We start from the raw sequence: 27,843 nt of genomic DNA, 5'->3' as shown, positions 1-27,843 counted from the left end.
GTGTCTGTCACACAGTATTTCTGCTTCCCTGAAAACCCTCTGTGCTCCACGTGTTTCTGTCTCTGCACCCTGAACTCCTAGCAACCACTGGTCGTCTTAGTTCTGCCTTTTCCAGAAGGTCATGTGGTTGGAGTCCGAGCCTTTCACTTAATAAAATGGATTTAAGTTTCCTTCATGTCTTTTCATGGTTTGGTAGCTCATTTCCTTATAGGGCTAAATAATATTCCATTATCTGGATGTTATTCTTTTAAATGGCAATCTCTCTCTTTGGAAATTCTGATCACATATATTTTACACTTTTTGATATTGTCCACAGCTTTCTAAGAATCTTCATTTCTTTCCACCTTTTCTTCAAATGGGATAATTCCTACTAGTTTATCTTCAAGTTCATTAACTCTTTCCTCTCTCATCTCTATTATGCCATTAAGCCCATTCAGTGATTGTTTTTTCAGATATTTTACTTTTCAGTTCTGATATTTTCCAATTGATTTTTTATATTTCTCTTGCGATATTTTTTAACTGTTTATTTTCTAACTTGACTGAGCAAACTTATAGTTGCTGCCTTAAGCCCTTGTCTGATAATTCCAATATCTCTATCCTTTGGGAGTTGGGTTTTCCCTTAAAATCAGTAGTCTCCATGGTTCTTCATTTGGTGAGTAATTTTAGACTGTATTCTAGAAATTGAGATTCTTTTGTTTTGAAGAATCTGGATCTGTTATCTCTCTCCAAAGAGCACTGATGTTTTTCTTTTATCGGGCATTTAACTCAGGTAGAGACACACCGCAGGATCTGTCTCCCATAGAGGTGGGCGGGAGATCGAGTTCCAGTTCAGCTCTACCAGGGGCTCTGCATCTGCCCTGTGCAGGGCTCTGATTCAGGAGTCAGCCAGAGAGCTGGGCAAAGCTTACATGCAAAACCTGAAACTCCCCTTTTCCGACTCTCCTTTCCCGGAATATCCACCCTACTGTCTCTTTATCCAGCAGCAGTGTCTGCCCCAGGCACTGCCTTCTGGTTTCTTAGGACACAAAGACCGACACCACATTGGGGCCTCAAAGCCTGAACATGGAAAACTCACCTTGTGGTCACCTCATCTTCCAGCTTTGACTCTGCTACAAAAGCAGCCTGCTTTTGTTCATTCCTAAGAGTTTTTAGGAAACTTTTTGGTAGCTTTTTAGTTGTTGATCTGTGAGAAGGTCAATTTTAGGTGCTGATCCCACCACACTGTAAGTGGAATCCCCTTAGATTCTTTCCTTTAAACTTTGTCAAAACCACTTTTCACATATTCATGTACCTATCATTACTGTTCCCTGAAGTTTCAGAAATGCAGTCACCTCAGAATATGATCATGTAAGGACAATTAGAAATCTTAGAAGCTCTAAAATAGTAAAACCAAGATCTTAAAATTCTAATCCCCTCAATTATTCTGTATTGTGCATTACACATGTAAAATATAGTTAAGATTAAAATGCAACTGTTTTAAAACAGAAACAGACTCATAGATACAGAGAACAGACGGAGGGTTCCAGGGGTGCGTTGGGACTGGGTGAGCAAGCTGAAGGGATTGAGACGTGCTGATTGGCAGTTACAAAACAGCTGTGCTGATGTCAAGTACAGCACAGGGAACGTCATCAGCGATGCTGTAACGACTGTGTGTGGTGCCGCGGGAGTACTGCAGGTACCGGGGCAGCACTTTGTGAAGTATATGGTTGTCTAACTACCGTGCCGTACACCTGAAACTAACACAAACTAATACTGAATGTAAATTATAATTTAAAAAACTGAAAATTATAAAAATGAAATGTATGCATGACTTGTGACTTGAAAGTAAAAAAGAAACTTTATTTAAAAAATGCATTTGTTTTAAAAACCAATGGCTGTAGTTTGGGTTCCTTCAAATTTAATGGAATCTACTTTCTAATCAGTTCTGAAAAGTCTCTCTTTAGAGAAGGATGTTTCCATTGTTGCGCCTGTCAAATTTTAATGAGAAAGGATTCCCCTAGTCACAGATTTCAAACTTAAGCTTTAAAAGTCTCAGATGTTATGCTCTGGACAGTAAGTCCACCTGACTCTCATCTGTGGAACCACATCTGAACTTCCAAAATTATCGCTGTTTTATTTTTACAGGAGTGTGTCCTTTTGGTTTCTCTAGGTGCTAGTAGGTTAAAAAAAAAAAATGAACTCCCTTAGTAAGAGGACCAACCCAGAGAACACCAGGATGATGCAAACGGCAAACGATAGTACTGGCATTCACTGCAGATCTAAACTGAAATTTCTTATCTGAAAATGCTGGGCTGGGGGATTTCTTTTCACCCTTGATTGGACCTAGATGTGCAATAATATGCAAGCATGCTTTGATTCTTAGTTAGAAATTATAAAGCGCCTCTCTTTTTCTAGCGAGGGTCACTTTTAATTTTTCAACTAGGTATTTTTCTCCTTGGGGTTTTTAAGGTTTCAGTCGTAGGAAACCTCAAGGCCCCCAGGCCAAGGGTCAGGCCACTTGCCCCATATAACTCTTTGCCTCCTTGGTGACCATACTTCTGAAAATCAGATTAGGACATGACGGTATGACTTGGGTTCACTTTCATTATAGAACTTTTCTTTCTCAATTTCTATCCTGGTAATCAAGAACATTTTGGACAAATCTTTTAAGATTTCATGGATCTTAATCCTAGATAACCAGAAGCTAAGTCCTTCTCTCCAATTTCCTTAAACCCTAGTCAAGAGCCCTGCTTCCTAATACTCGTAATATGTATTTTTCTCTAATATTTCCCAATAGCATTTCTTACCTTGGAATTTCTGTCATGAAAAATTGTTGCCACAGCACTGTGTAAGTGCCCAGCAGAGTTCAGGTATCTGGTACAATTCAAAGACAATAGATAAATAAATAGTAAATAATTCCTTGATTCTCCCTTGCTCAGTCTAATCTAAAACAATGCAGATTAAAAAAATCACAAAGCCTCTAAAGTGGCTCTCGTTTTGGGGCCACTAAGTAGGGGAAGTAAGAGTGAGCGCATAGATTGCAAGGGTTGAAATATTTTGATTTAACCTTGATGTTGCATGAGATAGAAAAGAACCCTCACAAATATATCATCTCCTCTTGGCTCCAAGCAGACTTTGGCAGGTACAGCAGCTGAAACATCCTTCTTCTAGAGAGAGTTTTGCTCTTTCATATTATTTTAGTTAATGAACAGGATACCAAATGTCGTAGATAAAATATATTAGAGGAAACCTGAATAGACTAGCAAACATTCAAACATATCTTCTGTGTCACAGGCCTTTGTGAATGAAAACAGATGGCATAGATAAAATAACTTTGTTTTTGAGTCAAACTCTGGCATTTCAAGACTGTTCAAGTGCCAGGATTAAGTCAGGCTGAAAAGGACATCTCCCTCATGTTTGCTGATGAATTTTTATTTCTTAGACTTGTACAAACCACCGAGTTATTAAACAGAATCACTCTCTACCAGAAGGAAAGATGGCAGCTGGGGAGGGAACATGACTGCTGGGTATGGGTGCGGTCTGTAGCGATAAAGAAAGTGATGTGAATGATTTTATGATACAAAGCACAGTCAGCCATCTACAAATTTCCAAGGCTATTTCTTCTACCAGCACTGAATCTCTAAGGTGAAATACTTAAACTTCATTTGGTCTTAGGTTTAAAACTAATACTTAGCTTTAATCCAAATTCGAATGAAAAACCATTATGAATTAAGTACCATTTTACAAAGAAATTTCCACTTGCTAACAGTAATGTTCATCATATACTATCATTCAGTTTTAAAAAAACCAATCTCATGTATTCTGTAAAAGTATTCATAAAAGTATTAATATGTGTGGTTTTTAATGGGGGAACACTTTGAAATTCACTTATTTCAAATGCTATTACCACGCCTCCAGGCGAGTTCAGTATCCAGCACTCAGTGAGTGAGTGTCACCCGCTCTGTGGCTTGCTCTACTGCTGTAGTCACAGGATGCAGCTGGATCAAATTCCAGATAATTACAAGGGAATTTTTTTTTAACTTAAATAAGCCATAAGAAACTAGAAGAGAATTTTTAAAGAAATCTTTGGATAGAAAAGAAATTTTAAACCTTAAAAACGATAAATGAAATCAAAGAAAAAGATAAGTTGACGTATCTATATAAACCTATCATACATTGAAAACAATGTTAAAAAGAAAAAAACAAAAAATTGGAGGAAAATACCACACGTGGCTGGCATGGGCGGGGAGGGAGGAGCACTGAATCTGTTAGAAGCCATTTGGAAAGCAAAGTGCTGGTCAGATTACACGTCTCTAGGCCAGGTTCTAGGGAAAAGACACTTCCGTACCTTATTGGTGGGAGTACAAGGTAATGTACAGGGAGGCAATGTATAATCCTGTAACAACTCCACTGCTGAACTTGTAGGTTGTGGAGGATAAGTTACTTAAAACTGATTGATTTGTTGATTCATTCATGTACTTAATAATTATTCAGTAAGCTAGTACTTTGCAGCCATTCAGCATTCAGCCTGAGAATTAATTCCACCCACTGATGCGCCAACAGCAATCAGGGCTCAAGTACAAGAAGACACACACAACCCACACAATGTTACATACATCCCTGGAGCACCCAGCTCAGGTGGCCACGGGGACTGTGTCACAGGCTTCATAGGACACCTACTACGTCAGTTCAATCTGTCAAGACTGGGAGATGTAGCAGCTCTACCTAAGGCACAGAAACAAACACAGGGAGGCTGCCAAAATGAGCAGGCAAAGGAACATGCCCCAAATGAAAGAACTGGACAAAACTCCAGAAGAAACAAAATTGAGGCAAGCAATCTACCAGATACAGAGTTCAAAACACTGGTTATAAGGATGCTCAATGAACTTAGGGTAAGAGTAGATGAACTCAGTGAGAACTTACCTGAAGAAATGGAAACCATAAAAAAGAACTAGTGAGAATTGAAGAAAACAATAATTGAAATGAAACAAATGAAATATTCCGTTTAATACATTAAATGGAATCAATAGTGGATTAGATGAAGCAGAGAACCTGAACTGACACTTCTCCAAAGAAGACGTACGGATGGCCAATATACACATGAAAAGATGTTGAATATCATTGATCATCAGGGAAATAAAAATTAAATCCACAATAAGATTATCACCTCACACCTGTCGGAATAGTGAATAAATCAACAAACAAGTGTCGGTGAGGATGTGGAGAAAAGGGAACTCTCATGCACTGTTGGTGGGACTGAAATTGGTGAAGCCACTGTGAGAAAGAGTATCAAAGTTCCTCAAAAAAATAACAATAGAACTACCACAGGACTTAGCAATCCCACTTCTGGGTATTTATCCAAAGAAATACAAAACATGTATTTGAAAACATGCATATATCCCTATGTTCACTGCAGCATTATTTACAATAGCCAAGATATAAAAGCAACCAAAGTGTCCATCTATAGATGAAGAGAAAAGAGGATGTGGCACACACATACAGTGGAATATTACTCTGCCATGAAGAATGAAATCTTACCATTTGTGGCAACAGGGATGGGCCTAGAGAGTATTATGTTAAGTGAAAGAAGTCAGTCAGAGAAAGAAAAATACCAAATGGTTCCCTTATATGAGGAACCTAAAAGACAAAATAAATGAGCAAACAGAACTGGAACACACTCATAGACACAAAGAACACACTAATGGTGGTCAGATGGGAGGGGACTGGGGAGCTGGGTAAAAAAGGTGATGGGATTAAGTACAAAGTTGCCAGTTATGAAGTAGACAGGGTGTAAACACAGCATAGGGAATGTAGTCAGCAATATTATAGTAACCGTGTGTGGTGTCAGGTGGGTACTAGACGTACCAGGGGGATCACCTCTACATTATACAAATGTCTAACCCCTCTGCTGTACACCTGAAACTAATGCAATACTGCATGTCAACTGTAATTGAAAAAAAAATTATTTTTAAAGATTTTATTTATTTATTTAGAGACAGGGGAAGAGAGGGACAAAGAGAGGGAGAGTAACATCAATGTGTGGTTGCCTCTCACATGACCCCCACTGGGGACCTGGCCTGCAACCCAGGCATGTGCCCTGACTGGGAATCAAACCAATGACTGGTTTGCAGCCTGAGCTCAATCCACTGAGCTACACCAGCCAGGGCTGAAAAAAAAATTTAAATTAAAAGAAGAAGTATAGCATCAAGGGCAAGTAAAATGGGGTAATAATCGGAAGGAAAAGTACGATTATTTATTAAATAAAAATATTAATTGCAGACATACTACGTGCCAGACACTATTCTAAGCACTTGGAAGCTTCTATACCAGTGAAGAAGCAAACAAAAGTACCCGCCCTGATGAAGTTTATATTCTACAACAGGGCAAGAGACAACAGACAACTGATATGGTACATTAGCACATGGTCAGTGCTACGGGTAAGGTGAATTGGAAGTGTAGGCAGAGGGAGCGCATTTCCTCAGTGAGAAGGTGGTGACTGGACAAAGAGCTGAAGCAGATGAGAGAGCGAGCCTTGCAAACATTAAGAGGAAGCACATTCCATAGGATAGAAGAGACGATACAAAAGCTCTCAGTAGGAAATATGCGTGGTACATTCCAACCCAGCAAGGAGGCTGGTGTGGCAGGACGAGCAAGAAAAGGGGTGAGTACTATGAAGTTTGGTCAGAGAGGCAGTGAGAGATGGAGGGATTTTGTAGGCCACTCAGAATTTTGTGGAAGATTGCTCACTCATTTCCTCCTGCCCTGATGTGTATCAAATCAAGAGGAGTAACAGGTAAGAGAGGGGCAAGACCAGATAGTCTAGAGAGGGGAGCGATGGGGATAACGTTAAGAGCGGCGTCCTTCTGAAGGCAGCAAAAGATTAACTATCAGTTTGGTAAATATAAGCGATGCCTCCTTTGGGAGAAGCGTGCTGGAGCCTGCTCAGGAGGGCTGATTCTGCTCTCAGCCATTTTCCTTTCGGCAGCTTCACGTTGGTAGCTTAGAACTGGCCATAGAGGGAACATTTATGGAAAATGACAAACATCACCGATCCAGGGACTGTTTTTCCTGGTGTGCTGGTTTAGTTACATGAAAATGACTCTTCCTCAAAGCCTGGTGGGTAACAAGGAGGAGAACCTGGCGGTACCCTCAGATATGTACTGTGGGAAGTTATGGGAAGACAGAGGCTGCAGTGAACCGGAGCCTCTTCTGTGAACTGAATTAGAGCAACTGCTTGAAGAGAAAAATGGCATGGGTCTGAAATAACTTCTGCAGGTGGAGACTGAGCCCAGCCTTGCGTGAATACATAGTGAATGGGAGAACTTATGTAAATGTGAGGAGAGTAGAGTTCAAATGAACCCCAAAGGCTAAATCTGCATAAATGTCTCATCCTTCTCTAATTTTCATTTGTTTAAAATGTAGGAAAATTAACAACTTACTCAGACACAGGATGGGCTGCTGGCCTGAAGGAAAGGGTTACAAGAAGGCAAGGGGGTTTAAAGTCACGGGGAAGGACATTCTCTGAGATTAAGGGTAGGGGAGTACAGTGAAGTAAAAAGGAGTCTCATAGCTTAAGTAAAATATTAATGTGGCATACAAAATTAAATTCTAGATATGCCTAATGTTTACTTAGAATTTAGTCTTTGATAACATAGTCTTCAAAAAGATAACTTTCTGGGTGAAAAAATCATTTTGTTTGCTTTCCTAGGCAATACAACTTGAGAGAGAGATTTCCTCTGCTGCAACCTGCAAATGCTTGTCAGCTGCCTTGCTGCTCCTGGGGGAATTCTTTAGCCGGTGGCTTGGCAGTCAGTTCCTAAACCACAGGAGCTTTCTGGTTGCTTTTGGCTAAATGAAAACTTTGAAAGGCCTGTAGTTGTTGAAACAAGATGAAATTCTTTCAGGTTTGTATCCCTGGACACTTAAGAACCTGGATTTAATTTCACAGGATGGTTAGACATAAAACACAGATCAAGCACCCACAAGGTTAAGTTGCAGGAAAGCCCTCTTGGATGCAAGACAAAGGCGGGGTATAAAACGAAAACAAAAGTAAGCGCAGTTAAGAAGAGGTCTTTGGATTTCATTCACACCGCACTCAAGACTGCTCCTCTCTGCTCACTGAAACAGGTTGGTTTTCCTTTTCTCATTCTGACTTAGGATTTTTTTAAAAGCCCAAAGACTTTGTGTATTTGCCTTTGTAGGGGAAGCTTTCATGCATAAAAATCTAAATGTTTATGTGCAAAAAAGAACTTTCTGAAAACAGCTGTACACTTTAAGCTTACAACAAATATCTGAACACAATAAGAAGAAAATGTATTATTTTAATACCATTACTTGTCTCTGGAATGTTGTTAATGAAAAAAAGCTTTTGCTGTTTATCATTTTGTTGCTTTGTTTTACAAACACTATTTTTTTAAAATTCTTGTAGTAATTACAAAGACATCTAATGTGTCTCTATGAATCTGTTAGAGGATCCTTTCTGGAAATAATTTCCATTCCTATCCCTATTTATGAACATTTTTGGTAAGGTCAGTTCTTATTTTAAAACATCTTTCCCTAAAACCTTGTATTATTTGGCCATGTTCTTCCTTATGATCAGGTTTAAAATTTCTGGTTTAAGATGAAAGAGAAAGAAAGAACAAAGTTCTTTTTTTTGTTAATAATTAATAAAAATCAGAGTAATCTTCCAGATTGGAACTTTCAAATTCAAATCGCATTAAGGATAAAAGTAGTCATTTTAAACTGTTAGCACCTGGTTTTTACATAATTAAAGTAATTCTTTTATGTGGTGTCTTTCCTCAGGGGGCCTTCTTTATTTTACTTTACTCATCCCCCAAAAGGTTAGCAGGTATAAAAATATTATTTTGAAAATGTACTGTAAAGTTGTCACACTGGTTTTTTAAAGATTTTATTTATTTATTTATTTATTTATTTATTTATTTTAGACAGAGAGTAAGGGAGGGAGAAAAACATCAATGTGTGGCTGCCTCTCATGTGCCCCCTACTGACGACCTGGCCTGCAACCCAGGCATGTGCCATGATTGGGAATTGAACCAGCAACACTTTGGTTCACAGGCACTTGATCCACTGAGCCACACCAGCCAGGGCATTCCACACTATTCTGAAAATATTTTCATTACTGATTCTATAAAAATATTTGGGGTTCTTCCAAGGACAAAAATAACCAAGGGCAGACAGAAAGGCTAAAAAAAGTCAAAACAAAACTCATTAATAAAACTCTAATAAAACCATTGAAAGTTATTATTAAATACATTTTAAAACTTGTGAATTCTGCATATTAATAACCAATATAGTAAAATAACAATAATGAGACAGGAGAGTAATAGTTTAATATCTGCTGGCGAAACCTTTCTTTGATAGATATTTACTGAGCAACTAGTGTGTGCCAGGCACTCTGTAAAGTATTAATGACAATCTCAGGAAACTTAGAACACAGAGGGAAAATGTGGTCTAGGAAACACATCTTTTCCATAGGATAGGGTCAGTCCTCTGAGAAGTATGTATGTATAGCTTTTGGATCAGGACAATCTTCCTGGGGGGAACAGGTGACATCCAAGGTCACTGAGTAGGAACTGGCCCTTCAAGGGAAGGACAGGAAATAGTATAACAGGTAAAGGACCAGAACGAGTACCATAGCTTGCGTTACTCAGTACTAGTACTGCCGATGGTACTGGGGCCCACAGTAGAGAGAGGTGGCAGGAACCACAGGTAGGACCAAATTATGGATGGGGCCTTGGATATCATGCCAAGGAGCTTGGACTGCATCTTTCAGGTGAAGAGATGTGTCTTTCAGGTGAGGAGCCAAGCGGGGGAGTAACAGATGGGCGTTTTAGAGACACAGCACTCTGGTGACAGGAAGACAAATGTGTTTGATGAGGAGGTAGGAAGAATAAGAACAGTAGGATGCCAGTTAGGAAGCTACTGTGGTAGGCCAGGTGAGAAACAGTGACGGTCTGTCCGTGTGGATGTGGCAGTGCTGATTAAGAGGAGACAGATTCGAGATCTGTTTGGAAGGTCAAAATCAGAACTGAAGGACTGCCTGGAAATCACTGATGAAGGTGAGAGAGAAGTGGGATGGTGCGTGCTTAAGGGACTAGTGGGCTTGGGGACCAGTGGGGTGGCAGGGCTACCAAACAGTGGTGCACATTGAGCAGGTGGCGACAGCATCGAGAAGAAGGCGAACTGGAAGAGACTGCTTTACAAATGCCAGCTAATGAGGCTAAGCATAAATGCTCAGATAACATCTAAACATAAGTTTATAAATAAATAACATAAAAAGAAACTTTAAGCAATTAAAATATGTATTTTTATATAATTGGTCAATATACTGCATATGAATCACAAACTTGTATATGTAAAAATTATAACATTTTTATTTCTTTTAATTGAAATCTGACTAAACTTTCATATTTTAAAAACTTTTTTTCACAAAAAAGTCATGATTTTTTATTTAGGATTTAATGATTAAGAAAATTCCTCAGGGTATTATTTTTAGCTTCTGGTATAAATCCCAGCTCCTGCACCCAGACTTATAAAGACAAAGGATGAGAAAAGTCCTTGGGACATACTCTAGTGTGGCTTCCATTAGGGACTTCAAAAGTGGCAGATTCAGGTTCATGGATGTTATGGTAGCAAACTATTCTCTAGTAAGAGAACAAAACATATGCTAGATAAAAAGTGTTTACTTTTAAGCAACATTAAAATGAGTATCCTGTATTCTTTCTGCCATTTAGATTGCAGCTATGGCTTTGGAACACAACCAATCAATGGATTACTACTACGAGGAAAATGAAATAAACGGCACTCATGACTACAGTCAGTATGAAGTGGTCTGTGTAAAAGAAGAGGTCAGGAAATTTGCCAAAGTTTTCCTGCCTGCCTTCTACACAATAGCTTTCATCATCGGACTTGCCGGAAACTCCATAGTAGTGGCAATTTATGCCTATTACAAGAAGCAGAGAACCAAAACAGATGTGTACATCCTGAATTTGGCGGTGGCAGATTTACTCCTCCTATTCACTCTGCCCTTTTGGGCAGTTAATGCAGTTCATGGGTGGGTTTTAGGGAAAATCATGTGCAAGGTCACTTCAGCCTTGTACACAGTCAACTTTGTCTCTGGAATGCAGTTTTTGGCTTGTATCAGCATAGACAGATACTGGGCGGTAACTAAAGCCCCGAGCCATTCAGGGGTGCAAAAACCATGCCGGCTCATCTGCTTCTGCGTCTGGATGTTTGCCATCTTGCTGAGTATACCTCAGCTGGTTTTTTACACAGTCAATCACCAGGCTAGGTGCATTCCCATCTTTCCTTACCACCTGCAAACGTCACTGAAGGCATCGATTCAAATGCTGGAAATCTGCATCGGATTTGTTATTCCCTTTCTCATCATGGGCGTGTGCTACTTTATCACGGCAAGGACCCTCATCAAGATGCCAAACATTAAAAAATCTGGACCCCTCAAAGTTCTGTTCACAGTGGTTATAGTTTTCATTGTCACTCAGCTGCCTTACAACATTGTCAAGTTCTGCCAAGCCATAGACATCATCTACTCCCTGATCACCGACTGCGACCTGAGCAAACGCATGGATGTGGCCATCCAAATCACAGAGAGCGTTGCACTCTTTCACAGCTGTCTCAACCCAGTCCTCTATGTTTTCATGGGATCCTCTTTTAAAAACTACATTATGAAAGTTGCCAAGAAATATGGGTCCTGGCGAAGACAAAGGCAAAATGTGGAGATTCCTTTGGATTCCGAAGTCCCTACAGAGCCAACCAGTACATTCACCATTTAAATTGAAAACTGCCTCTGTCTTGCTTCGACGCACATGAGTGATGCTTGGCCCTCAGATGAAACATCTGCATTATTCTGAACTTCAAACCTCAAACACATGGTCACAACTCAGAACAAAGAAGAGTTGGGGTGAGGAATGGGGGAGGGTAGAAGCCACGAACAGGAAACAAAATAATCAATGCATAAAACATGTAAATTAAAATAAACAATATCAGAAAACAGTAGTAACAAGCATAAGTAATAAGACCATCATGCTATAAGTAGGCCATCTAACATTAATACAGAGGCTTATATTAAGGGGCATTTATTATTATTTTATATTACATAAAAATGATTTTCCTGCATAATTTTAATACTTGAATAACTATACAGCACAATTTCATTCACCCTTCTTTTCTTGTTTCTTGTAAGCGATTTCATAAAACTCCAAAAATAACAATCAACAATAAAAAAGTACATAAGCTTTTCTGGCCTTTTTAATACATTGCTGGTAAGTTTCTCAGCACACAGTTTGCTTCCCTGTGTCACCTTTCTTTAGTGGTGAACTGGTCATCCCGTTGGATTTATCATGCACACTCCAGAAGTGATCGTCAGACAACCACATCTGATTATTATAATCAGTTACTTTTATAACTTTCTAAAGTGTTCATCTATTTATCTGAGTCTTTTATCGAGAGCTGACTAAACAATGTATTTTTCTGTGTAGAAAGATTCTTACTTTTCATTTAAGAACTTGTATTTTTAAGACATAAAAATATGTAGTACAATAAATTATTTTAGGTAACATGTAGCTTCTCTCTAAAAACAACTACATATAAATTATTGTAGTACATATGACATGACCCTGTTAAAATTTAATTTTGATAGATATTCCAAAGGTCAAAAATATCGTGCATTAATATGAATTTTACCTTTCACAAACTGTAAAAGGAAAAGACATTTTCTGCTCCTAAACATCATCTAATCAAGACATGTTATAAGATTACTTTTTATCAACTATTTCTAAATTTGAAAATGCTAAGACGGAATTTAAAGAACTGGCATTGTAAAAGCAAGAGCTGTGTGTCATATTATTTTAGGACAGCATCTAGCACAAAGGATCGGTTGAATACTCACCACTGCTCCACCATTTCTTGCCATTAACTACATAGCTATCTCCATCTCGTTGGATGCTACATTCGATGTTTGTGGCGTCACTGGATGCTACATCGGGCTCTATAAATAAACAAAGGCTGAATATGTCAGTTTACAAGAGACTTGCAGAGGGAAATGGGAACTCTCTGAGGACAGAGAGAACATCTTTTTCATCTTCCTATCCTTCCCCCATTCTGCCCTGGTTCTCCCATAACCTACAAATAGTAGGTATTCAATAAATGTTCATTGGAAGAATAAGTGAATGAAATAGTTAGAACAGTGGAGATCAGCAATCTGAACTGTGCTCTTGGTTTCCTCATTGATATATGTCTTGGGATAAAACCCAATCCTTTTTCCAGTCATCAAGTGTAGATTAAAAACATTGTTCTTACCACAACGGAAGTCTGTACTAAATATTTACAAGCCAGATTTCCTTACCATACAGTTTACTATCTTAAACAATTTCTAACTATGCCTTGCAAATTCCATCAGGAATGCTTTCACTGACTTACTTACCTTGCTTTCTATAAAGCCTGCTCAACACTTAGCATCTTCAGAAAGTTTTCCGTGGAACTCCTACACGACTGCTTTACTGCATGGAATTTCAGAATCCATGGGCTAGGTCCCGATCATAGTAATCTGTACTTGGTAACAGAATGCTCTTTTAAATGGGTCCTCCTTCAGATATTTCATGTGCTTGGTTTCTAAAATTAGAGACTCAGTTTCTTTAGAAAGGGGGCCGTGGACTCTGCTTAATCTGTAACCTCAACTTAGTGCTTCATAGATAGTGCATTGTACTACAGGTGTTATAAATGCCTGTTACTAATAGAGAGTAGTTTGCTATTATAAATGTATGTAATATTACAGAAGACAACAAAATCTGGCCAAAATTATGGCCAGATGAAATTTAGTTTACTTCTATCTCAATTACAAGAATACTGTTTGTCTCTTCAAGAGTTAACTAGTGTTTCCTATGTGCAAGTGGTACCAAACCATTTTTATTAACATGCTCTCAGCTGTATTTCCCCATAAGATAATCTGAGTTACATGACCAGCATTGGTGAAAGCTCTACTTTTCCAGGTTTATGCAGAGTTAAGTATTTTGTAAGTATCAATACAAAATTATCACAAAGATGTATATTTCATACATAAGGGCAAAAACGATCTTTAATAACCATAGGTGGCAATTTTAGAAAAGCGAGGCAAAACATTATGAAACTAGGTGTACTCTGCTGCTAATGTCTATGAGAAAACACCTCGTGTCCTCCCTAAGGGGAGGTCAACTTTAATTTTGCACATTTAAAAATTCCAAAATTTAGCCCTATCTGGTGTGGCTCAGTTGGATGGGCATTGTTCTGCAAAATGGAGGGTTGCTGGTTTGGTTCCCAGTAAGGGCACATACCTGGGTCCCAGATTCAGTCCCCAGATAGGGGACATGCAAGAAGAAACAGATCAATGTTTCCCTCCCTTTCTTCCCCCCGCCTCCCTTTCCCTCTCTCTAAAAACGAATAAATACAAAATTTTTAAAAGGGCCCAAATTTAAAACTGGGCTCAAAACAAAGCCATTCACATTCTGACCACAAACAAATTGCCTGCCACACAGAGCCACACCCCACATTTCTTCCGCTCACCCACAACGCCTCTGAGATGATGAACTTCACGAGGGAGAAGAGCGGTTTGCTTTTTTACCTGTCATACAGAAGCAGGAGGCAATGCTCCCTTGAAGAAGAGGCTGAAGCCACTGCTGCTTCTGCTTTTCACTTCCATATAGGTGGAGTAACTCCATGTTCCCTGTGTCTACATGTGATAAGAAAAGCATTTGTTTTCAATTTTATACTTTACTAATATGAAGTCTAAAATTTATGCAGATAATACAGATGTTCATCTTTTTAGAGCAAACTTTGCTAACAATATTTTGAAGCATAATAGTAAATATAATTTACAACAAAGGTGTGCTATACAGTATTCATAAGTACATGGCTTTCAGTGCAAATTTATTCGGCTTGTTCTGAATCACAGACACTTGTCCACTCTATCTCAGTGAAGCACAGCCCTAATGAGATCTAATTCAATTAGGACTGATGGAAACAATTTACTGGCCTAACCTTTGCTGGGTATCTTGCAAATATGCTCTGCCAGGGTTGAAACACTCCTGGAAAACAGTGAACATTATTCTGAGATTCCAGTTCCTTAAACATACTCCTTGCTTTCTAACTTGCATATGTTTGCACCAGCCAGGGCTTCTCTCAACTGAAATTCTACTGATCATTCCTAAGTAAATTCCTGCTTCTGAGCCACCTTCATTATGAAGAATCTTTGATTACCCAGTGAGAAATATCTCCTTCTGAACTCACATAGTAATTATTGTCTCTTTACCTCTAACAGTGTTCTTAGTACTGTGTACCCAACACCGTCTAAAAAAGTATCAGCTTGTATCTCAAGGATGCTAAACACAGAAACCCTGCCCTGGGTAGAACATGACCAAGACCCTCTACAATGCTCAGCAGGCATTGTGCGGTGCACGATGACACTATGGTATCACTCTCAGGTGTTTTTAAAGAAAGAAAGAAAAGCCTCAGGTCTGCCATAGAGCAAAACACTCTAGATGCCTTTCTCTGATTTTCATTTCTATCAAATTTCAAAAAATAATATATACAACCTTTCCCTTGAATACTGATTACTTACAAGATTTTGAGAAGGAATTTAACATCACCTCCTACAATGACTTTAGGACAGTCACTAAAATGCCTATGAAAATTGAGTGAAGTCTAAGTTAAGTCTCTCAAAATATGTTTGTACTCTGTTCAGATTCTTGTCACGGAGCCAAAGTCATAGTAAAATGCAAACTTCTCAGTAGATTAACACAAGCTTAAAATTCTTTTTGACTGAGGAAGAAAATGAGACCTGAGCTGAAAAAAAAAAACAACAAAAACAAACCAAAAAACGAAGCTCACTGTTTTCTTTGTTTGTTTTAAATTCGGTGTTTCTTGTTATAGTTCAAATGAGGTAAATGTTGAAAATAAACTCTCCAGAAGGGTTTACCAGTTTATTCCAAGAAGCTGGCCCAACAAACCTATTATCTATGGGTTGGGAAAAGAGCCTAGGTAAATTACTTCTACAAAAGTTTCTCCCCTCATCAGCCCAATGGACCCCCAATTTTCCACTAATAGCTTTAGAATTAAAATTGCTATTTTTGGCACTCCAATATACAATATTGGAGTATGACTTATTGAAGGGCAAAGCTCAAAAAAATCAAATTGGATGATGACATATGTTTCCTATAAACTTTTATAACTACTTGAGAAATAATTTAGGTAGCTTGAGTAGAAATTCATCTTTTTTAAAAATTATACTTTATTGATTAAGCTATTACAGTTGTCCTGATTTTTCCTCTTTGCCCCCTTCCACCCAGCATCACCCTACTCCCTCAGGCAATACCCACAGCACTGTTCACGTCCATGGGTCATGCGTATAAGTTCTTTGGCTACTTCATTTCCTATACTGTACTTTACATCCCATGGCTATTCTGTAACTACATATTTGCATTTCTCAATACCCTCACCTCTTCACCCATTTTCCCCCTCGTTGCTCCCATCTGGCAACCTACTGGTAACTAACTTCTTTTATCTTGCTTTTAGAAGTCTTTATCTTTAACCTTTGGCCTTTTACGATGATGTGTTTTATAGTGGGCCTCTTTGCACCCATCAGAATTGGGATTCTACTTCCTGGACTTGCATGTCTATTTCTTTCACCAATATAAGAAAGTTTTCTTTCGCTATTTTTTTAGATAGATTTCCAATTTCTTGCTCTTTCTCTTCTTCTGGCATCCCTCTGACGTGAATGTTGGATCTCTCTTAAAGTTATCCCAGAGGCTGTTTCTCCTAACCTCACTTTTTTGGATTCCTTTTTCTTCTTTTTGTTCTACATGGTTGTTTTTTAGTTCCTTATGTTCCAAATCATTGATTTGATTTTTGGCTTCTTCCATTCTATTGCTGTTTTCTTGCAAATTGTTCTTTATTTCAATTACTGTGTCCTTCATTTCCGACTGGATCTTTTTTATGCTGCTGAGGTCCTCACTAAAGTCCTTGAGCATCCTTATGAAAGACTGTTTTTGAACTCTGCATCTGATAGATTGTTTTGTCCATTTTGTTTAGCTGTTTTCGGGAGTTTTGATCTGTTCTTTCATTTGGGTCATATTTCTTTCTTTTTTTTTAGTTATTTTAAGTAAGTTTTTTGTCTATTTTTCCATCCCAGCCTCCGCTTGCTCTTTCTGTCTCCTCATTTTGGCAGCCTCCCTGTGTCTGTATCTATGTATTTGGTAGAGTTGGTTTGACTCTGTGTCTTGGTAGTGTGGCCTAATGTAGTAGGTGTCCTGTAGGCTCCAACGGCAAGTGTCTCCTATCACCCAAGCTGGGTACTTGAAGTGTGTCCTTTGTGTGAGTAGAGTACATCCTCCTCTTGTAGTTGAGCCTTGGTTGCTATTGGCAGATCGACGGGAGGGATTTACCTAGGCCAGTCAGCTGCAAGGATTGGCTGTGGCCACTACCACCAACCTCTGCTCTCTGTAGAGGATCAGCTACGCAGGGACAGGGTAGGTGCTCAGTGGTCTGTAGGTGTCCACTGGGTGCACAGGCCCCGGGGTTTCCATGGTGGTGCAAGCCAAGGTCAGCTCCCACCTGTGTTTTGCCCAGGGTACTCTGTCAGAGCTGTAAAGCAATCTGAGACAGCTGCTACTTGTGCTGGGCTTAGAGATTCCCAGATGAAGCCAAGCTGTGACTCTAATCTGGCTGCTGCTAGGTCTCACTGAGACCACCTGTTGCTTGTTTGATAGGATTTAGGAGCCAATACAAGCCATTCTTATGGAAGAGCAGCTTGGGTGGGCCTGTAAGTTGAGTGGGGTAGAGCCTCTGTGGATCACCAAGGTGGGTCAGACAGTGTTAGCCAGGTTGATGGAGTTTCAGATATGGTACTAGCCTACTGGGTCTGTGGGATGAGGGTTTAGAAAAGGGACAATGGCCTCTGCTCACCCTGATGTCAGACACGTCAGTTTCTCCCTGCATGCCACTGGTGCCCTTCAAGCTGCCATCCTGGTTCTGGAGCTCAGAGGGAGCAAGTCTGAATAAGCGAGGCCATCTGTGGGTTCTCCAGGGGGAACTGCTTAGGGCTTCAGCAGTCTCCTCCACTAACTCAATCCTTGCTGGGTTTTGCAGCCATAAGTTGTGGAGACTTATCTTCCTGGCACTAGAATCCTGGGCTGTGAGGCCTGGTGTGGGTCTGGGATCCTCGCTCCTGAGATACCTCTTCTGAATTTTTATCCAAGTGGGTGTGAGACCAGCCCGTTCTGCATCTGTGTCCCTCCTATCAGTCTGTGTAGATGTGGTTTCTTCAACTCCGTAGTTGTCAGACTTCCATTCGACTGGATTTCGTGGTTGTCAGACTTCCAGTCAACCTGATTCTGATGTTCCTGAGTGATGGTTGTTGTATATTTTAGTTGTAATTTTGATGTGGTTGTGCAAAGAGGTGAGCCATGTCTGCCTATGTCACCATCTTGACTGGAAGCCTACTGGAATTCATCTTTTATACTTAAGAAACCTCCCAAAGTATTTAATTGACATCCATTACATACCTTTTTATTTGCTTTGGAAATATTCCAAAACACAATGCCCCAAGCCCTTCATGAAGAGATCTCCACTACAAAGAGAAAATGCGTAGTTTTCTACTTATGAGTTTATACATCTTGTTTGCTGAGGAGAGTTGTTGATCATACTTTGATCAAAGAAAATATATTTCCCTGGCCAATTTAAAAATTTCAGTGGTTTGGTGATATCCTTTACACAGTACAATTGATAGACTCATGAAATTTTAAAACTGAAAAAAGAGTCCGACCACCTTGTGAAAAGTTCACAAGTCAAACAGAGAAATAGTGGCAGAGCTGCGAGTGCAAAGGATGTCTGTCCTCTGTGGCATTATTTTCATATTATGACTCATTAGTGTGTCATGGAATTGATTTTGTAGAATGTGGATAGCAACCTATAAAAACTAAAATAGATCAAAACAGACTGCATTAGATTAGACTCAGTGGAAAATACATGAATGTAGTAAGGGAAACTTGTTTCATGAAGCCTTTTTTCTTTTAAAAAAGGATTCTATTTATTTATTTATTAGTTATTTATTTATTTTTAGAGATAGATGAAGGGAAGGAGAAAGAGAGGGAGAGAAACATCAATGTGTGGTTGCCACTCATGTGCCCCCTACTGGGCACCTGACCTACAACCCAGGCATGTCCCCTGAGTGGAAATTGAACCGGCAACCCTTTGGTTCACAGGCTGGCATTCAATCCACTGAGCCATACCAGCCAGGGCAAACCTTTTTTTTCAATAATATATAAATATCTCTCTCCCACTTCATCTCCCCCATCCCCCCTTTTATCCATAATGAAGACTCATACAACTACTATATATGCTATATATTGGGTCACATTATAAAATATATTTCATAATATTAACAATAAACGAGTTTTAAATAAAGATGAGAAGTTCTCTTTCCATAAAAGTGAGCTACCTATGCAGTATGATGTAATAGCTTCACACCAATGAGATGAATCTTTAGAAACTTTGTGAATAGATTTCTTTACTTTCACAATAGTCTCATTATTAGATTAGAAAGTACTACAACAGTGATTTGATAAATCAGGGTTTTGCAGAGGGAAAATCACACAAGGGTCAAGGTCAATCATCAACAGAAGTCTAGGAACTATCTCAATTGTTCCAAAGAAATGAAGAGTCAAAGAACAGGGAGGAAACACTTTGCTAAAACACCAGCTTATGTTTTCTCTCAGATATCCAATATACCTCTTTTTGGCAATTCCACTCCTCACTAATACTTTTAAGGAGAACTTTAGCACCAGGGCCATACAATTAGCTCCAAAGACAATACTGAGTCCTAACTTGTGCAGGAATACTATAAGCTATCATCCACTGCCCTTCTATTCCACATCAACTGCCAGTTCTTGACTGGCAGCATCAGGGTGTTCCCAGGGCCTGTCCTAGACCTACCGAGTCAGAATCTCCAGGAATGGAGCCTGTGACTCTGGACTTTAAAAAATTCCTTAGGTGGTTCTTCTGCAAATCCAGTTTTGAAAACACCTTCCACAGATTATATTCCACATTTTCTTTATAAAGAAGAGTTAGCCTCCTTCCCCCATCCTTTCAATTTTCATGTCAAAGTCCTTAGCAGTGTCCTTGACTTCCCCATGTACACCCCATATCCAATCAGGAAATCCTCTTGGCTCTGCCTCCAAAATATATTTGGAATTTTTCCATTTCTCACCCCTTCCACTGCTAGTCCCCTAGAACAAATCACTATCATATTTCACTAGAATAATTACAATAAACTCCCCACTTCCCTCCTTCTGTTAATTCTCAACATAGCAGACAAAGTGACACTCTTAAAACATAGGTCACATCTTGTCACTGCTTTGCTCGAATCTCCAATGGCTTCCCATTTCATTGTGATAAGCCCTTACCTGCTCTGTAAGGCCCAACATATAAATAAGGTCCTTTCCTCTCTATGTCTTCTGCTATTCTTCCAGCCACACTGGCCTCCTTGGCTATTCCTGGAACACACCTATCACACACACTATTGCCTTCAGGCTGTACATTTTCTGTTCCCTCAGCTCTGAAAACTCTTCCCCCAGACATCAGCATGGCTAACTCACTCCTCTTAAGTCTTTATAAAATGTCATTTTCTAGATAAGGCCCAGTCCAACTGTTCTATTTTAAATTGTAATCCACATCCCTTGTCTTTCAGCATTCCAGAGCACCCCCATCCCAACTTCCCTGCTGAGATCTTTTTTCCCAAAGCACTTTTCATCTTCAAGCTTACCACATTATTTACTATATGTATCACTTAATTTTGTCTCCCTCCATTAGAATATCAGCTCCATGGGGGCAGGAATCTTTATTTTATTCCTTGATATAACTCAAGGATCTAAAACAGGGCTTGGCACATAGTAGATAATAAATAATTGGTGAATAAATGGAAAGACAGCAAAGTTCCACATCAAAAGATGTGGAACTCCCTATTCATGCCAACTAGCCACAGAAATATCAAATACCCAATCAGGAAACTGCAACCCATCATTATACTATCCATCCTTGGGTGGCAGATTCTATTAACTAATACTCTTAATGTAATAATGTTTAACAAAAGAGTAATCCGTTGAGAACATTAGATTCAGTTTTTAATATCTAAATCAAAGTAACTAAGAAGTAAAAGTATAGACAAATTTAAATCAAAAACTTTATGTATGAAAAACTTCTTTGTCATAAAATAGAGAAAGTTTAAACACCGCTCAAAATATGTGAGAACATCTGTTATTAATAATGTAGTAACCTGGTGCTTGGCAGTTAAAGACTTCTGGGGCAAAAAAGCATTTTCCTGTTTCTTCAGCAATAAAAGCATAGTCCACCTGGCTGAGACCGCTGACAGCCGGCAAAAACAAGTTCCAGAGACCTTCTGCTTTGGCCATTTCCTGTCAAGGTGATGAATATGTCAGAGTGATCATAATTTGCCATGACTTAAAGTAGTTTTATTTATATGGTATTGATACTTAAGCTTTTTGAAATTTAAGAACATTTATGAACTTATTTATTTCATTTTATCCTGTTATCTAAAAACAAGTCACTATTAATTCATCATGACTGATAGTTTCTTAACTGATAAATGACTTTTCCTCCAAGCTTCCTTGGATTTGGCTAAAAAACTAAATTTGCTTGAGTACTTCTTACTGAACAGAGCTATTACAAAAGCTCCCGTACTTAAGCATAATTATGCCAAACAACTTTTTTGCACTGTGATTTGAAAACATGAAATTTGGGTTAAGCCCAGGTAAGACAAATGCCTTGCTTGACTTTAGCCTCAATTAAGAGACAGATGGTGGTAAGTAGTGTTCACTGTATTTCTTTCCTTTGAACAGCTTTAAAAGGCTGTCTTCATCAGTATACATAAAACACTATGCATCCTCCTTTGTATATTACATATTTTATTTTTAATTTTTTAAAAAAAGTTATTATTGCTATAATTATCTCTACATATATAACAGCAGCAACAAAAAAAAAACTAAGGTCTTAAAAAGACCTACACATAAATTTTCCAATGTTAAAGGTGTTATTTTTCTTACCTTGAGTTTATCAATTACTGAAGGCTTTTTCCACTTGTCTACTGAATTTTCATTTTGAACATAGAATTCAATTACCTCCTTAAAGGAATAAAAAGAAAAAAGTTCATTGGCTAAAGTTAGTACAAAGTAAATCATGCCATAAACTGTTAATGTCCAAACAAAACATATTTAGGTGAAGCAGCACTTTCAACTATTATTAAATCAATCATATTTCTTTCTAAAACCAGACACAGAAGTATAAAATATTCTGGAGGCTTGCTGCCCACAAAACTATGCTCCCTCAGTGTTAGACGACAGAATCCCAAAATCTATACCAAGGTTTGAACGTTTCATTTTCAGCAATGAGACACACTAGATGGTCACAGAAACCCCTCCCAGAGTAGTACAGCTAAAAATATCAGGTGACATATTTAAAATAACTTAAAAAATACCTTTAGTAATGCATAGCTGTGCTGGGAGGAAAATTTTAAAAACCCTCAGAGGCCAGGAATTAAAAAAGCCTGACTCCAGGTGTGAGCGAGCACTGGAGGTGCGTTCGACTGAGGGGTGCAGTCTGACCCAGGGCGGCCCCGGCCTTAGTTTCCAATGGGCCACTCAGGCAGTGGTCAGGAGACAAAGCCAAATGCCCTAAACAGGGCAAAGGGGAGAATCAGAGGTTATCTCTTCCCTCCACCAAAGCTAGGGTACCTAATGGGCGAAAGCTAAGTGGGGGGAAAAAAGAAAACAAAACCTCACTCCTCAGACGCAGACCATGTGGAAAAAGGCCACATCTACAATAGGATGAAACAGAAAAAAAGAAGTATTTCTAGCCTGAGGCCTGTCTTTGTCCAAGTTTGGAATCTGAATTCAGAGACCTGTGGGGCACTAAAATCTGAAGCCAAAAATTAAGCTTCCATCGTTTCTGGGGACAGTGCCTAGATTGGCAGGATCTGAGCCAATCCTCTCTGGGGGGAGAGCTGTGAACACAGACTTACATTATCCTAGCAGGTAAAGTGAAATTCTGAAGAGCATGAGTTCAAAATGAAAAATTACCAAACATTTGAGGAAACAAGCCACCATTTGCAAGAATCACCAAAAACAATTGTTCAGCAAAACAGAAATGCACTCCCCAAAGACTAGATAGAATAATGATCTGATACAGAATATAAAGCAGTTGTCTCAATAGGTTTTGAGAACAAAGGAAGGAAATAAAAATATGACAAAGGATTATCAAGCTGGACAAATATGAAAAGAACAAAGTGCAACTTGAGGAAAAGAAAAGCAATAGTAATTAAACTGAAAAGCTCAGTGGCAGTGGTTCTTGAACTTCAGCATGTTTCGCAATCACTTGGTAAAAAAAACAGGGCCCAGGCCCTCTCCTATCGCAGTGACCTGGGGCTTCTGTATTCTTTACTAGCTTTCTAGGCAATTGTGACACAATCTACATTTTGAAAACTACTGCTCTTTGGATGGTTGAAAAGTGAGATTAGATTCATCTGGAAAGAAAACAATCAAAAGAAGGATTGGAAGAAATTCCTCCTTTCTTGAATGAAGCACAGAATTCAACAGAAGGAAAATACCAGTGGTTGAGGGACATGATAAACAGATAGAAGTTCTCACATACGCCTAATTGGAGCTGTAGATGAGGAGAATGAGGAGAGATGGAATGCTGGAGAAGACATCTAACACGTTTCAGAACTAGAAGACAGGAGCCCTCAAATTCAGAAAGCACAATGAAGCCAGAGCACAAACTGCAGAAAATCAAAGGGGAAGGAAATCTTTTAAATGGACAAGGTCACATATCATTAAACAAGACTGAGAGCTTACATCCCAGAGCTACAAATGAGGATGTCAGTGGGATAGTATCTCTAATTGCTGAGAAAATAACTGTTAATCTAAAATTCTATATCTAATAAAATTATCTTTCAAGAATTGGGGCAAAATAAAGGCACGAGAGAGAGAGAAACAGAGAGGCGGAAGGGTATAGAGGCACAGAGGTGGACAGATACAGAGAGAGAAGAGATGAGGATAAACCATTACTTCCCTCCCCTGGGGCAAAAAGAAAAAGAAGGAAAAGAGAAAAGCTTATTAGGAGATTCTCATTAAGGGAACTTGAAGAAATATCTGAGCCGCAGAAAGGAATGAACAGTAAGTGATAAACACGATAGGCAGTAGCCACACCAAACAACAATTTGTGCAACTAAAACATCACGATGAACTAAAATCTTGGACTACAGTGGCGTTCTCCAATATTTTGCTAGCACAGCGTCTCTGCGCCCACTTCCTTCCCTATACACCTGCACTTGGGCTAGGAGAATTACTTTACCGGATTAAAAGCTATGAACATTGTCAAAACTCCAGATTACAAAATTATTTTCTAAAACTGTTCCACCAATTTAGTCATATACGTAATGTACTAAAATATTCCTGTTTTTGAAAGATGGTTAGTCTAGAGCAGTGATTTTCAACTGGTGCACCACAAGAATTTTTAAAACATGCAGTACCTGACTATTTAGTCAGGGCCACTGACCTCTTTTCCCTCACATCGTTAAATTTAAAAAATGACAATGGCCAACACAACAATAGTTGTCTGGTGTGAATGAATCAAAATTATATATATTTTTTGGCCAGATTGGCAAAAAATATATTTTATGGTGTGTTGCGGAATTTTAGTTGATAGCTTCTGTGTGCTGCAATGTGAAAACGGTTGCAAACTGCTGGTCCGAGTGCTGCTAGATTCAGTAAAAACTTCAAGAAGACACAGGATAGCTCTTTCAAAGGCACCAGGATGAACCGCACTTGTTGTTTCTCTCAGGAAGTCACTGAAATTTCCTATTTAGGGTTGTTTATTATCTACATGCCTCGTATTGCCACAGAAATAGTCAATGCTGTTGTGTTTGATAAGAAACACGTTATGCAATACAGTTACGAATTCCTCATCTCTGACTGCCTATGATAATACAGTTCTGAGAAATTATGTCAGTGTTTATATAACTATTTGAAAATGTGATTATTTAATACTTCCTGTTCTAAAATCTATTCATTTAGAGATTTGCAAACTATTTGTGGTACAGTAAGGGTCAGAATTAAAATAAAACACCTCATTACAAAGAGCTTTCTTTAGTTCTTAAAATACAAAAGAGTTTACTGGTGGAAGAAGAAAGCAGAAAATATGCTTGATGCCTGATCAATTTCCCCAAAATATCACCTTTAGTATCTAACTTCCTCATTCACTGACTGAGATACTGTGATGGGGTCCGTTGGTTCCGAATCTTAAATCTGAGCCTACAAATAATTTGCAATTTACTATGTTTTTTATGTTAAACTTGAGTCTGTTAGAAAGAAGCAATAGTTCTTAGTGTATTATTAGACTCAGTAGGAAAAAAAGATGAGTGTTATTATGTTAAAGTGTGTCCTCAGTAACACGTCAAATTGCTAGTTCCTGTTTTACATGCTATTTTCAGGACTCCTTATCCTTCCTTGTACACTTTAAATAAGAATTGCTTTTAACATTTTCATAGATAATGAAATTACGTTCTACCTTCATGATATCCAAAAAGTTTCAAAAGGTCATTAAAATCGTTTAAATAAACTTATTTTTTCCTGTTATAGAAAATTGGGAAAATATGTAAAAGTACTAAGAAAAAGTGATTAATGGGCTTACTAGCTAAAGTTACATACTATTAAAATGTTTGTATATTATGTGATACAATCTTATTTTCTAAACCTTTTAGTTTTTGTAAACTTATATTTGATAGAATTTTATAGGCTTTCCCCCTTCCATTTTGAAAAAACAAATTTGTTTTCTCCAAATATCATTTTAAAAATGTGTGTTCAGACAGGGAATATTATTGTTCAGAATCATTCTATAGTACAAACCATTTTTACAGATGTTGGTAAGACTTTTTAAAGGAAGAAAGAGCTCACATTATCAAAAGTGCATATATTCCAGATCTGAAAGATCTACAACTACAAAATAATGGTGGGTTTCCTTCCCACAAAAAATACTGACAATCTTCCCTTTAAAGCTATAGTCTGGTGTTTTTTTTTTTTTGTTTTTTTTTTTACTTATAAACCATTTTATTGCAAATTCTTTTTTTTAAAAAATATTTTCTTTATTTATTTTTCAAGAGAGGGGAAGGGAAGGAGAAAGAGTGGGAGAGAAACATCAATGTGTGGTTGCCTCTCATGCATCCCCTGCTGGGAACTGGCCTGCAACCCAGGCATGTGCCCTGACTGAGAATCAAACTGGTGACCTTTTGGTTCACAAGCCAGTGCTCAATTCACTGAGCTACACCAGCCAGGCCTGTTTGACTGTTTCTTTAATTCCTTGGTTGTCTTAGTTCCATGCAGTTTGATTTGTTTTTATTTTACTATTATTTTTTAAATATTTTATTTGTTTATTTTTAGAGAGAGGAGAGAGAGGAAGAAAGAGAGGGAGAGAAACACTGATGTGTGAGAGATACCTCGATTGGTTGCCTCTCAAAACACACCCCTCACTGGGGACCCAGCCCACAACCCAGGCATGTGCCCTGACTGAGAATGGAAATGGCAACCTTTCCGTTTGCAGGCTGGACTCAATTCACTAAGCCACACCAGCCAGGGCTAAAATATTAATATTGTATTTTAATGAGGAGCATGAATTCGTACTTAAGAAGGTTGAAGCATACGTTTGAAACTCTCAAGGTCCCACATCTGGAAAGTGGCACAAAAGTAATTCAGATTTGAATAATCTGACCCCAAAGTGTTCGCTCCTAACCACAATATTATCCTGTCCCCCCCAAAGAAGACTTGCTTGTGGTCACTCATTACTACTAATTTGCAGAATTTATACTGCAACCCAGAGACAACTGTCTCTAACTGCCACGTTCTTCCAGGGGCCCTGCTACCTTTTCCTATGCAGTAGTATCAGTACTGCATTTTGTGACAAGCTCAGAGAATGGCCTTCTCTGTTGTCTTTTCAAAACCTTAGTCCTCTGATGTGTCCCCCTCCTGTTTTTATGCTTTCACCAATTTATTCCATTTGTGGGAGGAGAGGTAAATGCTACCATCTTGAATCAAAAGATTCAATACTGTAGGAGACCATTCTGTGTGGCGTGGCCCCAGCTCCCAGTGGAAAGCGAGGTCCGATGCACAGAACCCATGCCCATGGATAGGTTCTCCCATGGGGAATCAGGCCTGCATTGTACCTAGGCTGCTTTGAGACTCGCTTTTGCTAAAACTCCCTCACCTTGAATTGAGGCATCAAGTGCTTACTGCAACTTCCTGAAGTCTGTGCTAAACTTCCCCAGTATGGAGTATAACTGGTTCAACCACTTTTGCCTTTGGTCTGCAACATCCTTCTCTTTGAAGTAATTAGTGGCATCCTCTTCTTTGTCTTCTGTAAAAGGTAGCCATCTAAACCAATCCTGTGCATAGTAAATGAGGACTATCATTTAATGTGCCCAGAAAAGCAATAAAAGCCTGTCAAGGTGAGGGTTAGTGCCCTCTTTACCCTCAGTGAACTGACTGAAACATAATACCTTAAAACAGTATCGTGTGAGGAGATGGGGGGTAGTATTTATAAACTGCTTGAAATGACATTCAAAATTCTCTGGGTATGCCTACCTTGTTTCCTCTACAGTTCTCTTAATTTTCAAAGGGGTCTATAAAATAAACAAAACCAACCAACCAAACAAAACACCTTAAAGTCACTGCCTTGGTAAAGGCCCCCAAAGTAGTGTTTTGTTCTAATATAATAAGGTTCTAAATTTCACAA

At 38.7% G+C, this 27,843-nt stretch overlaps 2 protein-coding genes across 3 annotated transcripts in view; one reads left to right on the top strand and one right to left on the bottom strand.

The window, feature by feature from the left end:
- ACKR4 (atypical chemokine receptor 4) overlaps positions 1 to 12,524 on the top strand; it is a 40,520-nt gene extending 27,996 nt beyond the window's left edge. The window contains exons 3-4 of one of the 2 annotated variants that reach the window (XM_037143888.2): positions 7,688 to 8,106; positions 10,734 to 12,524. In XM_037143888.2, the coding sequence (XP_036999783.1) occupies positions 10,743 to 11,792 (1,050 nt within the window). In that variant the 5' untranslated portion in view covers positions 7,688 to 8,106; positions 10,734 to 10,742 and the 3' untranslated portion in view covers positions 11,793 to 12,524. Of the gene's footprint in view, positions 1 to 6,967; positions 8,107 to 10,733 lie in introns of those variants that run through there. The other variant, XM_037143886.2, reaches the window with a different exon arrangement.
- The window catches only part of ACAD11 (acyl-CoA dehydrogenase family member 11), a 64,101-nt gene that overhangs the window by 16,130 nt on the left and 20,128 nt on the right, over positions 1 to 27,843 (bottom strand). The window contains exons 10-13 of the mRNA XM_037143883.2: positions 22,107 to 22,184; positions 21,320 to 21,458; positions 14,615 to 14,722; positions 12,908 to 13,006 (exon numbers count right to left, since the gene is read on the bottom strand). Of these exons, the coding sequence (XP_036999778.2) occupies positions 12,908 to 13,006; positions 14,615 to 14,722; positions 21,320 to 21,458; positions 22,107 to 22,184 (424 nt within the window). The remainder of the gene's footprint in view (positions 1 to 12,907; positions 13,007 to 14,614; positions 14,723 to 21,319; positions 21,459 to 22,106; positions 22,185 to 27,843) is intronic.

Source organism: Artibeus jamaicensis, unplaced genomic scaffold, assembly GCF_021234435.1.
Source record: "Artibeus jamaicensis isolate MK-2021 breed Jamaican fruit bat unplaced genomic scaffold, CSHL_Jam_final contig_519, whole genome shotgun sequence".
NCBI classification, from domain to species: Eukaryota; Metazoa; Chordata; class Mammalia; order Chiroptera; family Phyllostomidae; genus Artibeus; species Artibeus jamaicensis.
Note: the sequence above shows the minus strand (reverse complement) of the source record. Positions and strands in the feature narration are given on the sequence as shown.